Raw genomic sequence first — 16,618 nt, 5'->3', positions numbered from 1 at the left:
TGCTTCCAGTTTTGGGCTCCACAATTCAAAAAGGATGTGGAGAAGCTTGAGAGAGTCCAGAGAAGAGCCACGCGCATGATCAGAGGTCAGGGAAGCAGACCCTACGATGACAGGCTGAGAGCCATGGGGCTCTTTAGCCTGGAAAAGCGCAGGCTCAGGGGTGATCTGATGGCCACCTACAAGTTTATCAGGGGTGACCATCAGTATCTGGGGGAACGTTTGTTCACCAGAGCGCCCCAAGGGATGACGACTAGGTCGAATGGTCATAAACTACTACAAGACCGTTTCAGGCTGGACATAAGGAAGAATTTCTTTACTGTCCGAGCCCCCAAGGTCTGGAACAGCCTGCCACCGGAGGTGGTTCAAGCGCCTACATTGAACACCTTCAGGAGCAAACTGGATGCTTATCTTGCTGGGATCCTATGAACCCGGCTGACTTCCTGCCCTTTGGGCAGGGGGCTGGACTCGATGATCTTCCAAGGTCCCTTCCAGCCCTAATGTCTATGAAATCTATGAAATGTACCAAGCCAGCCCTGCTCTGGACACTGCATGCACCAAACCAGCCCTGCCCTCTAAATCTGGCCTGCAGATCAATCCTGCACCCCTCATCTGACCACAGAGCCTGATGAATTTGACACCCATGCTCCAAGTCATTAACAAAGATATTAAACCATGCCTGATCCAGGACAGACCCCTGGGGAACCTCACTCAAGACATCCTTCCAGTTAGACATCTAGCTATTGATAATTACCCTTTGAGCATGATGATCCAATGAGTTATGTATCTATGATAGAGTAGTCTCATCTAGACTGTATTTTCTTAGCCTACTAATAACAGTGTCATGGGAGATGGTGTCAACTGCCTTGCTGAAGTCCAGGTATATCATATCCACTGCTTCTCTCCCATCCACAAAGCCCATGACCTTATTATAAAAGAAAATCAGTTTGGTCAAGCATCACTTGCTCTTGATGAATCCATGTTCCTATTCCTGAGTGATCACCTTGTTCTTCTTCAGGAGCTTCCCAATATATTATTTGATGGCATGTTCCAGAATCTTTCTAGGTATTGAGATCAGACTAACTGATTTGCAATTCCTTGAACCCTCCTCCTCTTTCTCAAAGATGCTAACTATATTTGCCACTCTCTAGGCATCTGGGACCTCACCTGACCTCCATCAGTTCTTAAAGAGAATAACCAACAGCTTTATAATTACCTTAGCCAGTTCTTTCGGTGAAGTTGCATATTACACTCAGACCATACTAAATTGGTGGACTGTTAAGAGATGTTAAAGTTAGAATGTGCTGTGAGCAGTTGCACATTAAGGTTTAATGTCATTTCTTGTGCATACAGTTCTGACTTGCCACTAGAGGGCTGGCCAGCAAGGGGTGGCTAGGACCCAGGATGCCTGGGCTATACCCCAGCTCTGAGCAGGGAAGGGGGGAGGTTGTCAGTGGTGCATCCTGGAATGCTGGAGAACTGCAGATTGATTTTTTTTCAATCTCAAAGGAGCTGGCTGAAGTTCACCTAACACAAGCTAGGTAGTGCAGCCCAGAGTAAACCCTCGCCTGAAGTGGCATAACTTTAAGACATTCAGAAAGCACTTAGCACAAGTAAATGAGATGTGGACACTCATTTTAAGTGCCCTTAATATGGTCTGTGTGTAATTTCACTCTCTGAGTACTCTAGGATGTGCCTCATCCACCCCTGCTAATTAAAAAAAATGCAACCTATTCTTCCCCTGTTCTAGGCTGATTATTTCCTCCTCTATCTGTGCTGTGCTTATTATTTAATAGTTGACTTGATTTCTGAAAACTGAATACTTCAGCCTTTTCAGCATCCTGCATTACTACATTTCCCTCCCCATTCATAAATTACCTTAGTCTTCCTCTTCTGGCATATTTGTAAAAATGTGTTTTGGGTTTTTGTTGTTGTTGCATTTTACATCCCTTACTAGCTGCATCTCAAGCTGTGCCTTGGTCTTTCTGATTTTCTTCCTGCATGCATGTCTACGTGACACTCTTATACTCATCCCTAGTAACCTGGCCAAGTTTCTACTTTTTCTATGATACTTTAGAGTTTCAATTCACTGAAGAATTCACCATGTAGCTAGGACAGCCTCTTCCCACACTTCCTATCCTTTCTTTGCATTGGAATAGCCTGTTCTTGTGCTCTCAATGTGGTCTCTTTAAGGTGCAATCAAAATTCTTGGACTGCATCGAAATTACCTCCATGGGATCTAATTCCCTGGGTTTGTTAAAAGCTGCTTTTATGAAGTCCAGTATCATTAGTCTTCTACAAGGGGATTATTAAAATTCAAAGTAAGAATTTTTGTTCTTGCCCTGCAATAAAATCAAAGCTGCAGTTCCTCATGGTCAAAGTTTATCTTTCTTTTTATGGAACGATTAGCAGCCTGTGGTCCCACACTGACCTGTTTGGTGTCTCTTAACCAGCATGTAAATGAGATTTTTTTTTTTTATTTCAGTGGAGAAATTAGAGAATAATTTTGAATGTGTTATTTGTAGATGAGAACTCTTTCTTTTGTCACATGTTATTATAAATGGCCTCAAAGTAACATGGTGTTAGAAATGGAATGGTATGTCAGGGGTCAGCACATACTTTTTGTGCAGAGTGCGAAAAACACCTGCAGCCTCGACTTGGAAGATGTTGGCATGCCAGGGGTGTACAGCAGGGGGGCTGCAAGGGGCCTGATCCTTGTTGTGACAGTGTACTCTGGTCCCTTCCTCGCTGTCTGCCCAAGGTGTGCGTGCCAAGCAAAATGCCTTTGCATGCCATGTTCTGGCACCTATGCCACAAGTTGCCTACCCCTGGTGTAAGTAATCTTTCTGTAACTGCAGATGGGTTTCTTCATTTTCTAGAGCATATCTCCTTAATGGAATTATCTTTCGTATGCCCACAACAGGAGGTGCCATCTTGTATGGACAAACAACAAGGGTCATAACCAGTTAATGTGCTTGACCTCATGCTGCCTGCTTGCCTAGCATCCAGTAGAATAAGAAGTTGGTTTTGCATATTAAATTGCCTGTTTGCCTCTTCCCTTGCAATACTGCCAAAATTGGGCCAAGTGTGAGCTGGAGCCCTATTCATTCAAGAAAGAGGAGGCAGCTGGCAGGACATTCTCTGCAGGGACCTCTTCATCACTGAAGTTCACTTCCCTGATGAACAGGCAGCTTGTTTTGCATTGAGAGACTCTGGGTGGGGTTTTATAAGTATTTACGTATGTTTTTAGTGGCCAGTGATGCTGACTGCAGAGGTAAGGAGCATGAAGAAAGGGGGTCTGTCTGTATACCTGTGGGTCTCCAGCATGGGGAATGTGATTTACTTTGAAACATGCATATGAGACCAAAGATATTTAAAACATAAGAAAATTAGCTCTTACAGCTGCCAGGAGTTGTATCAGGCCCTTAATGCAATTAGAAATTAGGGACCTGGAGTCAAAAAGGTCCCTGGCTTTTAAGACACCAGTTGAACTAACAAGCGATTCTTTGGAGTTCCCGCCTTTGTCATCTCAGAAAATGTTACTTTAAAGCAGTAACCCTTTAGCACTGGTACAGATGAAAAGCATTAAGTGCTTTTTAAAGAGAAGTGAGCAATCGCTGTATTTTCTTTGTCTGAGAAATTCAAGTAAATCGCACAACACTCCCGAGGTCACATGCTGAATCGGTGGCAGAGCAGGGGATAAAACTCACCTTCCAGTTCGATGCTCTTCCATACAGCCTCCCAATAGACACTGCTTTCTTTTGCATGTTGGACATGATTTACAGCTCCTAGAACAGTGCGCACGTTTCCAAAACAAGGGGGGTGAGGGGCGGGCAGGGCACATTTTACATTTCAGCATTCATCTACAGGTGTAGTAGACAGACAAAACGGTTACATTGGTTCAGCTCTCCCAAATAGCAAGTCTTCCTCTCTCTCTTCAAATTGTTACACCTGTCATAGCCTCCGTGGTAGTCTAGAACCAGGTGTCAGGATTTGCAGTCTGAGGGTTTGTGCTTCCAACTTTTTTCTGATCTGTAGTCTGTATTCCTTTAGCTTGTAATATCACCTCTTTCATACGTATGTACTCACATGGTAATACAGATGGCTAAATATGCGCTTTGAATACATGCTAACCACGTAATTGTAATAATCTGATTTGAAAAAAACCCAATAATCAGACTTGGCCATGTAGTAGATTGGTAAACATGGTTTTGTCCCCTCAGGTTTTCTTCTTTTCAACTTGGTTTTATATAACTTTACTTTTAGTCCAGGAAGTGTTTGTTCGTTCAATTAGCTGAATAGCAGAGTTTCTGAAAGAATATGTATTGTAAGATGGCCACGTGGAGAGTTGATTTCTATATTTTACATCTCAGCAGAAAAATGATAGGTTCCACATGGCAGAATTACCTCAGAAACTTTCCATCCTGTCTTCACTTTCTAGTAAAGCTAGTTTAGTGGCATAGCCAAAAGAAATTCAACCTCAATTCTATTGTTGTGTATGTAGTCCTTGTCCAGTAAGGCACTTGAGTACATACCTAACTGAACAGATGACTAGTCCTGCTGATGTTACATGTATAAGCAGAAGGTTAAATGTCTTGCTAAATTGGAGCTATAGTGCTGTACATGTAAAGGCCTTAAGAAAAAGACAACTTGCTTTGAAGAAATAGATATTAAAAGACCCTAGGCCACAAAATACAAATCCCAGGCTGAACTTCACCAACATTTGGTGGTGATGATTTCCGCAGTTTGGTCAAACACGTGGGTCAGCCTGATGTTCAAATCAGGTCCCAGTTCCCCCAGTGCCCAGAAGGTTCAGGTTTGGGGTTTTATTTCCGGCCCATCTCTCTTTGTTAGGATGAGGTATTTGTCTTTTATTTTACTTTATTTGATGAGATGAACTTGTAAAGATGCTATGAGTTTAAAAATAAGCATTTCCTTATGTAATGTTCCTTTATGTCCTGGATGTGCAAATCTATTCCTTTACAAAAATGGGTTTTCCTCCTTCAGTGTGCGACCAAGGTTTGTTTTGATAGAGAGTGCCAGAAGTGGCAAGCTGCCGATTATTGTTGAGGGACTTAATGGAAACCTGTTATACAGCCCCGTCCCTATTATAAAGTCGGTATTTACCCACTCTTAACTAGCGTCATCTGAACCATCGCATTATTTCCCTGTAATTAGGCCAGCTAACAAATCCTTTACTTGTTAATGGCACCCATAGCATAAGAGAAAACGTCAACAGATATGACAGATAGTAGCCAATAGATAAAGTCCAATTGCTTTGTGATGGCGCACAACTTGAAAGCCATGTTACAATAATAGATGTGAGTTTCTAGTGTCTGAGGAGCTCTTTAGGTGTAGTCTATATTGTGAAGAGGATTAAAATACTTCTGACAGAAAGCTCAGCATGCCTTATTTTCGACAGGTAAATACGTACTTAGCACGCTCAATAGCATAGGCTCTGACTATGCTTTTCTTTGTCCTGACTGAAGTCTGTGCTGAGACACCACCTGCCACTTAGTTGTTCCACCATTACATCTGCTGCCAGTAGATGATGGCACCTGTCCTGCCATGGCCCTGCGTGGAATTTGTCCTTTACTGATCCCCATCGTGTATGGTGCATCGTACAGGGAAGCCCTGTTTACATGTTGCTGCAGTACAAGCAATAGAAATTGTCTTTGTTCGTCTGCTTTGTAGTTTTGATCCTTTATTTTATTGAACATGTCTTGTTATATTCATGCTAAGTATCATACAGCACCCCATTGCCTTGACATGGGTCATCTTAAAAGTGTTTAAGCAAAGGCGCCATTCACTTCTGGGAAAATGACACTTGAGTTTCTAGTGCAGACCAGGCCTTTGTATATTCAGTCTTATTCACAAGCCCCTTCCTTCTGCTCTCTAAACTCAGATATGAGCCTTTTGGCTTGATGGGCTGTATTGGAAGTTAAGTGACAGGTTTTAAAGGATCTCTTCAGGCATACTTAGTTAAGACTTGTCTTATTTTAAAAAGCCAAATAAAAGTTGCTTCCTATGAAGGGAAGTGGGGCATACTTCAGGTTGTGAAAGCCATATAAAGACAACAGAGCTGTCGTTCCAGGTCAGATTTGACAAGAACAAGTAAAATGCATAAGCGCGGACTTTAATAGCTCTCAACACTAGTGACACTGATGTAAGACGCTTGCTTTTTAAGCAGATGTAGTGTGTGCAGCAATGCTGATTTTTTGCTGTGCACATAAGGCAGAAGCTATGGGAAAAATCACCTCCCAACGGCACCTTTTCCTGTAGGAGAGGAACTGCATACACACAGTGCTTATATGCACATACTAGGAAGTGGCCCTATTCTTTAATTTGTGTCACTTAATTACACAACTAATTTGTTTTCTCCTCATGATAAGATCTTTAAATTAAATGTTCAAACATAGAAGAATGCTCCTATTTAAGGGACTGAGATAAAATGTATTGAATATCCTACACATAACAGCTCGTCCCCAGCATGACAACCTGGCTAAGCCGTCATCTGTAAACAGGACTCTTACTGCTTAACATCAAAGCCCCCACAGTGAATTCTAGTCTCAGAGCCATCATAATCCTTTCATGTGTTTTTTTCCAGGTTATACCAGCTTGACAAGCATTGCCAGACCACTGCTCAGCAGCTAGTGGAGTTACTCAATAAACAGAATCAGCTCTTCAAAGAGAGGCAGATGCTTACAGAAGAGGTGCAGATCCTGCGCACCCAGGGATCATGCCAATACCAGGAACAAGCGAAAAGAAAGTCATAGGGAAATATTCCTCAGCCATCGAGAAAGGTAAAGTCATTAGCACAGGCTTGTTTCAAGCTGGTTTTCCTTCCTGAGACATTAGCTTCAGAGAACAGAAATAGCTCCATTTGATTGAGGGCGACTGGCAGTTGTACCCAAGCCCTGATTAAACCTCCACTAAATTAAGAAAATGTTATGAGGTATATGAAAGCAGCAGAAATAATTATTGTTAGCAATTCCAAGCAGATCTTTGCTTTGTCCATCTTGCAAAAAAACAGTAGGCAGTACAATATTCCTTGTTTAACAGCATTCACATTTAAGCACGAACATATAGAGTTGTGCTGACCTGCCATTAAGTCCACCTGAGATCTGACCTGCCATTGAGTCCACCTGCTACTTTCTGTGGTTTTGCCACCTCATTTTTAAACATTTTGGTCTCCCTTGTTGCTCTGAAAAACCTGCAAAAAAAGAGGCGGCACTGACAGGCTAACTGTACAGAGGAAGTATTGAACTCTGAAGTCAGTGGATGTCCATGCAACCAGGGAAGTGCATAATAGTAAAAGAGTACAAACTACAACAATCAGCATCTGAACATTTAAGTTGGACACTGATCCAGTAATCATTCACTACTTTGGAAAAAAGAAAGAGAATCGAATGTATTAGTCAAATTCCAAAATAGATCTCTATTTCTGTGGTGAAAGTGATTTAATGATATTAACCACTGACCCATCTGGCTCATAAACACAGCAAGCTACTAGTTCAGCGACAAAATGCAGAATTTCATTAATACTAAGGTGACCAAGGTAATTCAGTTGGGAGAATCAAATAATCATAGAGAATTAGGGCTGGAAGGGACCTTGAGAGGTCATTTAATCTAACCCCTGGCCTGAGGCAGGATCATCCCTATCCAAATCATCCCATACAAATCCATTGTTTAACCTCTTAGCAAAACTACGGAATCAACCCTGACACAACGTTAGACATGACACCTAATTGGCCGCAGATAAAGCAGAAGATCCATGGTGGCCAACATCCTGCTGCTGTAAAGGTCACTAAAAGTATGCTCAAGAGATCCCAGGAAGAGGCCCATGCCCCCTGCTACAGAGGCAGGCAAAACCCCCCCCAGTCTGTACCAGTCTGATCATTACGTAAAACTTCTTCCTGACCCCAGTTATGGCAATTGGTCTGACCCTAAGCAGAGGGGCAAGGCCCTCTAGCCAGCAACTTCCAGCTTTAAATCTCAGGAGGAGCACTGGCACACCCCAGTCAAAATCCCCAGCCTTGGCCAACACTCAGTGCTTCTGAGGAAAGCAAAAGAAACAAACCCTCAAGTATAGCAACAGGAGGGGAAAAAAAATTTCCTGGCCTCATGTAGTAACCAGCAAAGCCTAGGACCATGGGAAATACCCATAGTAAAGCATAGGCATAGCTACTTCTAGATCATCCCTGACCAGTGCTTGTCCAACCTCTTCTTGAACACCTCCAACAATGGCAATTCCACAACTTCCCTAGCCAGTCTATTCCACTGCCTCATTGCTCTAACACTGAAGACATTTTTCCTCATGTCTACTCTAAACCTATTTTGCTGCAACTTCATGTCACTGATCTGTGTTCTACTCTGCAGCAAGAGAGAAAAGGAGTTTTCTTTCTTCTTTATGGCAGCCCTTCAGGTATTTCAAGACTGCTATCATTTCTTCAGTTCCTTTTCTGCAAGCTGAACATGTCTGTTTCCTTCAACTTCTTGTAAGATTTGCCTTCCAAGCTCTTTTATCATTTTTGTTGACCAGATTCGGGCCCTTCTGTTGATTCACCCTAAAACTGCATTTGCTTTTTTGTGCATCTGCATTGCACTTGGGATTCGTGCTGAGTTTGTGGTCCATCAGGACTCCTAGATCTTTCTCTGTAGTGCTGCCATCCAGCAGGTGTCACCCACTTAGTATTTGTATTTTTTATTATTCTTTCCAAAACATAGTACCCTGAATTTCCCAGCATTGAATTTCACCTTGGTAACTCCAGCCTAGCTGTCCAATCTGTCAGGATCTTTCCGAGTTGCTTTCTCATCCTCCAGTGTGTTCACTGTCCTTCCCAGTTCCATGTCATCTGCCAATTTGCTCAAGATGCTTTGTTCCAGCATCCATATCACTAGTGCCTTAAACAGCACTGGGCACAGGGCAGACTCACAGAAAATCATAGAAAATGAGGGTCGGAAGGGACCTCTGGAGGTCATCTAGTCCGACTCCTGTGGGACTCCACTTGAAACCTCCTGCCATTCTCACATTAATCCATTAATAATTACCCTTTGCTTGCCTCTTTCAAGCCAGTTGTCTATCCATCTTACAGTACTTTTGTCTAACCCATATTTCTCCAATTTATTAATGAGAAGGTCATGTGAGACCTTGTCAAAAGCCTTGTTGAAATCCAGATACACTATATTCACTATATACACATTGGCCTCATTCACCAAAATAGTAACTTTGTCAAAGAAAGAAGTTAAGTTTGTTTGACACAATTTGTTCTGAGTAAATCCATGCTTGGCTGCTTGTGATCAGCCTTTCCTCATCCAGACGCTTGCAAATGGACTTCCTTAGGATATGCTCCATTAGCTTCACAAGCACTGGGGTCAGACTAAGCCATCCAAAGTTCTCTGGGTCCTCCCTTCTGCTTTTTTAAAGAGGGTAATGTGTTGGCCCTTTTCCAGTTCTCGAATACCTTGCCCATCTTCCACAACTTGATTAATATTACTGCCATGGGCTCCACAATCTCCTCTACTAGTTCCTTCAGGATCCTAGAATGAAGTTAATCAGGTTTTTCAAAAGCTCTCAGACTGTCTCTTTCATTATCTCATCCCTTTGCTTGTTCCCTTTCTTATCCAGATAATCTTTATTAGTCATCTGGTTGCAGCCTAATTTTTTTGTGAAGACTGAGGCAATGTTGCTGTTTGAGTATCTCTGCCTTTTGTGCGTCTTTTGTTAAAAGTTTGACCTGACTATTTAGCGGTGGGCCCACAGCTTCCCTGGTCTTTCTTTTCTGCCTAATATATTTATAGAACCTCTTCTTGTTGTCTTTAATCTCCCTCACCAGATACAGCTTGTTCTTTATCTTTGCCTTCCTGATTTTGTCCCTGCAGGTTCTTGCTATTTTCTGGTATGCTGCATTTTGGTTAGTAGCAAACTAAAGAGTGAAAGAGAGAACAGTGGTTTAATACTAACAGATGTTTAAATCATGCTGTTTTTTCCAACAAGGTAGGTTAGCAGCAAATGCCAGGATGCTTTATCCTAGGAGAATGAAATACGTTAGTTATTCCTAAAATTACAACATTGAAATGGCACTGATCCCACAATGCAACAGAGTATCTTACTTACCATTTTTTCCCTCTACTGAGGATAAAAGTTACCGTACTACCTCATTTTACCATGACAAGGTCATTGTTGGCAAATGTAATAGCAGCCGCTATTTTAAAATTTTCAGAATGCTGTTGTTAAGAAAATGTAGCATTACCCTACCAGGAGAGCTTTCTGTAACCCGAAAAGTCAGAGACTCCATGAAGTCCGCTGGGGCCTTTGCCAATCTACATGGCAGACATTTCCAGTGGTATACAGACAGTAGTAGCACAATGCCATGCAATAGAAAAAATCGTTGTTATGGCCAAGACACTGTACTGCTAACTGTACTTGAATATTGTTACAACCCAAAGTCTCTTTGCAGTTGTAAGAATACATTCACATATATGTACACACGGATTGTGTGCTTTAGAGGATTCTTTATTTACTCAAGAATGCTCTCAAGGAAGTGCAGGCTGCTTTGATGTTTAATGTATTATAACAAAGCAAGAATCCAGCTGCCATGTAGGAAGTAATTTGAAATAGTATTTGATTCAGGTGAACTGGAACAGGGGAGCAGAATTATCTGGTGCATCAGTCAAATTCAGTTTTTAAGCCAGGAAGAATTTTTAAGCAAGGAATAATTCATCACAAGTTGGAGATTTTATGTCCAGATAGATATGAAATGTCCAATCAGATTCTGGTATTTAAAAAAAAAACAGTAATTTGTATTTGTGTATTTCAGTGCTGATGCTATAGTTAAACATGTACAACTGAAGTCTCCCAAGGGAAAAATGGACCATGATGCTCATAGAGAACATTGACGGATTTGAGTTAAATAATAATCTGATAAAGGAGAAATGAGTAAAACTGGATGCATTTTTCCAGTCAAAAGTAAAGGTGGTTTTAGCTGAAAATGCATTTCTCATTTTTTTCAAATGTTTAAATTTTTTAATTGACCTGAATTTTAAAAGTTAAAAAAGAATTGAACACCTAGAAATAAACCATTTTGTTTTAGTTCAAGTTTATCTTAAATGGATTTTTTTTTTGCGTTGGTGGGGGGAAAAAACCCACAGGCTCTCATTTCAGGTTGACTCGAACAAAATTCTTTTAATTTTTCAGTTCAGTCTCTCAGTATATCAACAACTGAACTGAATAATCCATTATTCTCACAACTCTAGAAACATGGGCCAATCTTTAGACTCTGAATTAAGATTTGAACGTGAATACATTTTTTTTCTAGCAATTTCTGGGACACTTGACGTACTGTCTAGAATGAGAGTACTGTTTGGTCATTACAATCATAACTTGTATGTGATGTGATCCTGTATCATAAACTTCTCCAGTTTAGTTAAAATTAAAGCAATGGCTGCATATAATATTAGGATGAATAGAAGGAAAGTATCCAAAATGAAGTGTTCAGTGAGCTCAGAGTTACTTGTAACTTGGCTACATGTAAATTATTTAAATCTGGGATTCAAGGGCAATCAATATTTGTTGCATAGTCTATACCTGTTCTTATTCCCAGGTCTACAGTATTTTTCCAATTGAAACTCAATCCAAGATTTTAAATTAATTAGCTACACTGAATCCAGCTGGACTATCTTAAAAAACAAATTGTTTATTACACAAAGATTACATCTGTGTTATATGTAACACTTGCAATTGTATTTTAAAGGCAAATTCCATATACGTTTTAACCTCAAACAGTACTGCTTCCTTTATTAATCTGTTATTATCTGTAACCTTTTCAAACAAAGGCAGCTAGAGGTATGAGTCCCTAGTGATAGGGATTCTGCCTTTTCCTAGGGTGTTGTGAAAATCTGTTTTCCGTGGAAACATTCACACCATACAGAAATACACGCATGTACATTTACAAGGGGAATTCTTGTGAGTTCTAGTGATTTGAAGAAAACCTGAAAGAACAAAGACCTGCCCCTGCCAAGTGCTCCCCCAGCACGCACACGGATTTTGTTTCTTTAGTAACAGTCCTTCCACTCTCTCTCAGACCTGTAGCTTTTACATTTGCTCCACTTATAAAAATGTCTCTCTCCCAGAAGTGAGTTTGAAAAAGGGGGAAAAAAATCTTGTCAGTCAATTGAAAGATCCATTCCCAGCCTTGGCTCAGGCTAAGAATTTCATCACTTCGTGTGTTTTAAGGCAGAAGGGACTGCTGTGATAATCTGGTTTGATCTGCTGCGTAACCCCAGGCCATGCAAACACCCCTTCATCAAGCCATTTCCCTGGGCTCAGATGTATCCAAACTTGATTCAAAAGTAAAATCTATAAATTAAGGTCTAAAGTCCATATTTAGGCACCTGCGTAAGTGGCCTGATTTCAAGGAGCTCTAAGTACTTTTCAAGGCCATTCAAGCAGGTGCCTAATTATAAAAGTTAGCATCTTAGTGTTGCATATCTGGCTTATGATCTAAACTCTCATTGCTCCAAAATCAGGAGAACCAGCAATAATACTAGTTTTGTTCTCTCCCAGATATCATTGGGATTCTGTTTAGAGCGCATAACTGGACTTGGAGCTAACCATTTCCTGAATAAGAATATATAGTCTGCTGTAGTTTGCTCATGTCCCTCAAAGCTGGGATTCTCCCTGCTTTCCAGATCTAGCTCAGTGCCTGTCAGTTTTACAAAAACAAGTGTTTTGTCCCAGTTTATGTAATCCCCCTGCAGACTGGCTGCCTGAAGGAACTGCTGGCCAGCTGAGCCAGTGAAACGAAGAGCAGACTAGCTGATAGCATATGTACCTGGGGGATTATCTCCAGCTAGGCCTGTCAGATGCTCTGTCCTGCCCTTCTCCCCATAAGGCCTCCTAATGAGAGCTCTCGCGAATCCCTAGGAGGAGGCTTCCCCCTCCCAGTGCTGTGTCTTGCACTCCAAACCGTAGCTTTTCCTTCGGTACACTTGTCCTATTTTATGTTATGAAAATAGTCTACCGGCCAATCACCCTCTTTCTAACTAGAGCTTAGTTACTCTCTCCTCCTTCTCTTGACCTCCTTTCATTCCTCAGGTACTACTTCAGCATCCCTATTAGCTGTGGAGAATATAACTTCAAGGATGGGGATCTTTCCATAGCTGGGATTTTGCGGTTGTTCACTCGCTTGGTCAAGAATCTGCAGCAAGCCTCCAGGAACTAGTACACATGTACTGTTTTCTTAAAAGCAAATTAGTCTTTTTTATGATATCTTAGAGAAAGGTGGTTTGTTAACAAAAGACCTACAGCCACCACTTCTCTGGCTGTTTTCTTTCAAGTGGGTCAGACTGAGTTGCCATAGGAGAGACCTCCAGTGAAAACCCATCTGCTACAGAATTGGTGAGGCTAATTAATCTGGAGCTGGAGAAACACCGTTTAATCCATTCCCTGCCAGTGTCCATTTACTAGTGTTTCTTTACTATCTAGTTTGAATGCACAGGCAGTGGGGCTTCCAGTGACTTTGGGGTGGGGTGTCTATGAGGCAGTCTAATGGACCCGGTGGGCAGATTTCCACCCTAATGAGCCTAATTTTTCCCTCACTCATCTCATTTGTTGTTTATTGTACTGAACACTTGAGCTTCCCCCCTACTACTTTTCCAACAGAAAAATACCTTGACCCAAGTCTGTCTTAACCACGCAGATCTGGTTAAAAAAATCAATTTAGCCACATACAAGCTGCACGCTTTACAAAGCAACCCTATCAGAAATCCATAATTGAAAAGATCAACCAAACGAATGGTGGGTGCACTGGCCCTCTATAACCCTTTTGGTTCTTTACGATTGTTTTAGCAGGTGAAGGAAGGTGATTGCAAAGAGATTAGGGGAATTATTCTTAACACTTACCAGATCTACACAAACTATATTAGAAAATAATTTAGTTGGAACTGTGCGAGACAGTCTCCGCAGGACTTAGCTTTGAGTTGCCCTGCCACCTAGTGGAATCCATGGCTACAAGTTAGACATCCAAGCTCTCTGGGTGTCTAATTTCTGGTCAGCACTGGACACCCAAGAATACAATAGACACATGTGAGCACATGAACAGAGAGCTAGATAAACTAGCCAGCAGAAAATGCTGAGAAACAGCCCTGCCCCATCATGGTTTGACATCTAAACCTGGGCTGCAGGGATGTACCTCCTCCTCATGGGAGTCGATCCTGTTCTGTGAGTTGAACATCTAAATCTGATCGGGCCTTTTTTCACCAAATACAGAAAGGAGAAAATGGTGGTCATCCCCCCAGGAAACAGTGGCCTAGTGATTACAGCACTCACCTGGAATGCCAAAGATACAGGCTCAAATTACTTCTTGAAAGGACTTGAATCCACACAGCCCCATGAGTCCCCAACAGCTAGGGTAGAAGGCATTTTGGGGTGGGACTTTAACCTTCGCATTGAAGCTATTCCACTTTGCATAAGTACTTACGAACTTGTTGGAATGGAAACTGGTACCTAGGTCTTCTCTTTCTGGCCACCACCTTTTTCTAGAGGCATTTTCCTGCATAATTAGCATCTAATTATGTACGTAGATGAAGTGGAACAGACTAAGAGAGTCTCCTCCAGCCCAAAATACCTTGTAGCCAGGTTTAGGTATCTGTGGGAAGTAAGAAAGGCGGGCTCCAATCCTACATCTTTAGGCACCCAGGTTTCCTACATCTAACTACTCTAGTCTATAGTTTAGAAAAGGAGCATCATGTCCCAAGCTGTATTTTGTGCAAGGCCCAGTTCTTTAGGTCCTGCTGGTAGAGGAAGGCTTAGTGTTTGAGTCCACTGGGCTAAGGCATGCACTAAATGCTCATCAGCATCAGGACTTGGGCAGGTGTAGGCAGTTCTGCCCACTAACAGAAATTGAGCACCAAGGGGCCTTTACTAGTAGAAACATGGGCACCTAGTGATTATAGGTGCGTGCAGGATTAATTATCCAGGGAGCTGAGGATCTCAGTGGTGCCTAATTGTTGGACACTAAGCACTGAAGTCCTTTTGTGGACTCAGCCCATCGTTCTTTGGGTTGGTTCCTGGAACTGCTCTAAGAGGAATCCAACTCCTGCCTTTACTTTTGCCTCCCACTGCCTACCCTGATCATTGAGTGCTCTCACTGCACATACTTACCAAAAGGAAGCACCAGTTATCAGCTTGCTTAAATAGACCACCTCTTCTTAAAGACCAGCATTTCTCTTGCTTCATTTGATGTGCTTCAGATTTAAACAATGAATTCTAGGAGCAGCTCTTGAGTTCTAGTTAACTTTTAAGCTTGAATAAAAATCATTTTTTTTTGCCTTTTCATGTCAAAATAGCTGTAGGAACAACCATACTAGAAAGGGTTGAAATCAATCAAGAAAAAGGTAATTTATTTTTCTAAACAAGTTTTAAGTGTGTAATGCTTTACTAATTCAGACTGCTAAAGACAGAGGCAGTTCACCGTGTTAGTCTAAAGTCAGACAGAAGGCAGGGTAGAGTTGTATCTTATACACAAACTAAAGCTTATACATCTCTGAAGTAGTGAGGTGAACTGCCTCTCTCTGTCCAGCTTATACATCTCTGATTTAGTTTGTAAGGTCTACTCTGCCTTCTGCCTAATTCTACACAGCTGTCCCAGCTCAAAAACCTTTAGTGAAACATTGAATGGCTACTTCAGAAGTGTGAACAGACACACGGTGGCTATGTAAGCATTTCAGAGTTGCAAATTACTCTTCCCACAAAAGGTTTCTTAACAGCACACAGAGTTTCCTGTTTTGCTACAGCTGCCCACCCCATGTACAGTCTGAACAATTCGCAGTAAACACGCTCTGGCACAAACCTGCCTCTTCTTTCCTGGAAAGGATAAGGGGCAGGACCTTAGACGTGCCCCAAAACAAGAGCTCTGTTATTTACTGCTAAACATGAACCATGTCTAGAGCTCAGGGAGATCTTGTTTTTCAGGAATCAAATGACTCTGTTCTTGTACCTGGACAATTTTTGATCTTAGAAAGAGCCAAGGACAGCAGGTCTACAGGAATTGTCGTGTTTTGAAACAGCATTTGTTTACACAGCATACCATATTCTTAACCATTGTGGGACTTCTTTTCTGAGCACTTACCCACAGGAAGGAGTGACACAAACAAATTAGAAATGCAAGTAACCCCACAGAACACAAGCTATTTATAATCCTCTCTCTTTCTTTTACCTTACAGCAACCCAGTTTGCCAGTCTGAATGCTGACTTGTTTGACGCTGACCCCAAAGCAACATGTCTAATAGAAGTAACCTCTTGCTGGTTAATGTCAGTTGGTTTACACCAACTATTGGATGTGTTGCACTTAAATCAAGAAACCTTTTTAAATGTGAGCATCTTACCAAAATTTCAAATAAGACTTCAGCACAAGAGTTTTCCATTGTGCATCCTGTGAAGTGTTTAGACTCACCATCAAGTTAAAACAGCTGCTGCACAGCACGGGCTTAACTCTAAGCTTGTACAAATTTTTAGAAAATATTTCAGATGTATTTTTGTAATTTATTCCAGCATTTATGTTCTATTACATTTGTAAATGCCAATAAACTTTAATTTGATTTTTCTCTTGCTGTGTCATTT

The 16,618-nt window shown here is 41.5% G+C and overlaps 1 protein-coding gene across 1 annotated transcript in view; it reads left to right on the top strand.

The window, feature by feature from the left end:
- The window catches only part of SDCCAG8 (serologically defined colon cancer antigen 8), a 141,185-nt gene extending 124,602 nt beyond the window's left edge, over nucleotides 1–16,583 (top strand). Inside the window, exons 19-20 of the mRNA XM_006022873.3 lie at nucleotides 6,605–6,800; nucleotides 16,222–16,583. Coding sequence (XP_006022935.1) covers nucleotides 6,605–6,773 — 169 coding nt within the window. The 3' untranslated portion in view covers nucleotides 6,774–6,800; nucleotides 16,222–16,583. The remainder of the gene's footprint in view (nucleotides 1–6,604; nucleotides 6,801–16,221) is intronic.
- Nucleotides 16,584–16,618: the final 35 nt, after the last annotated feature.

Source organism: Alligator sinensis, unplaced genomic scaffold, assembly GCF_000455745.1.
Source record: "Alligator sinensis unplaced genomic scaffold, ASM45574v1 scaffold534_1, whole genome shotgun sequence".
NCBI classification, from domain to species: Eukaryota; Metazoa; Chordata; order Crocodylia; family Alligatoridae; genus Alligator; species Alligator sinensis.
Note: the sequence above shows the minus strand (reverse complement) of the source record. Positions and strands in the feature narration are given on the sequence as shown.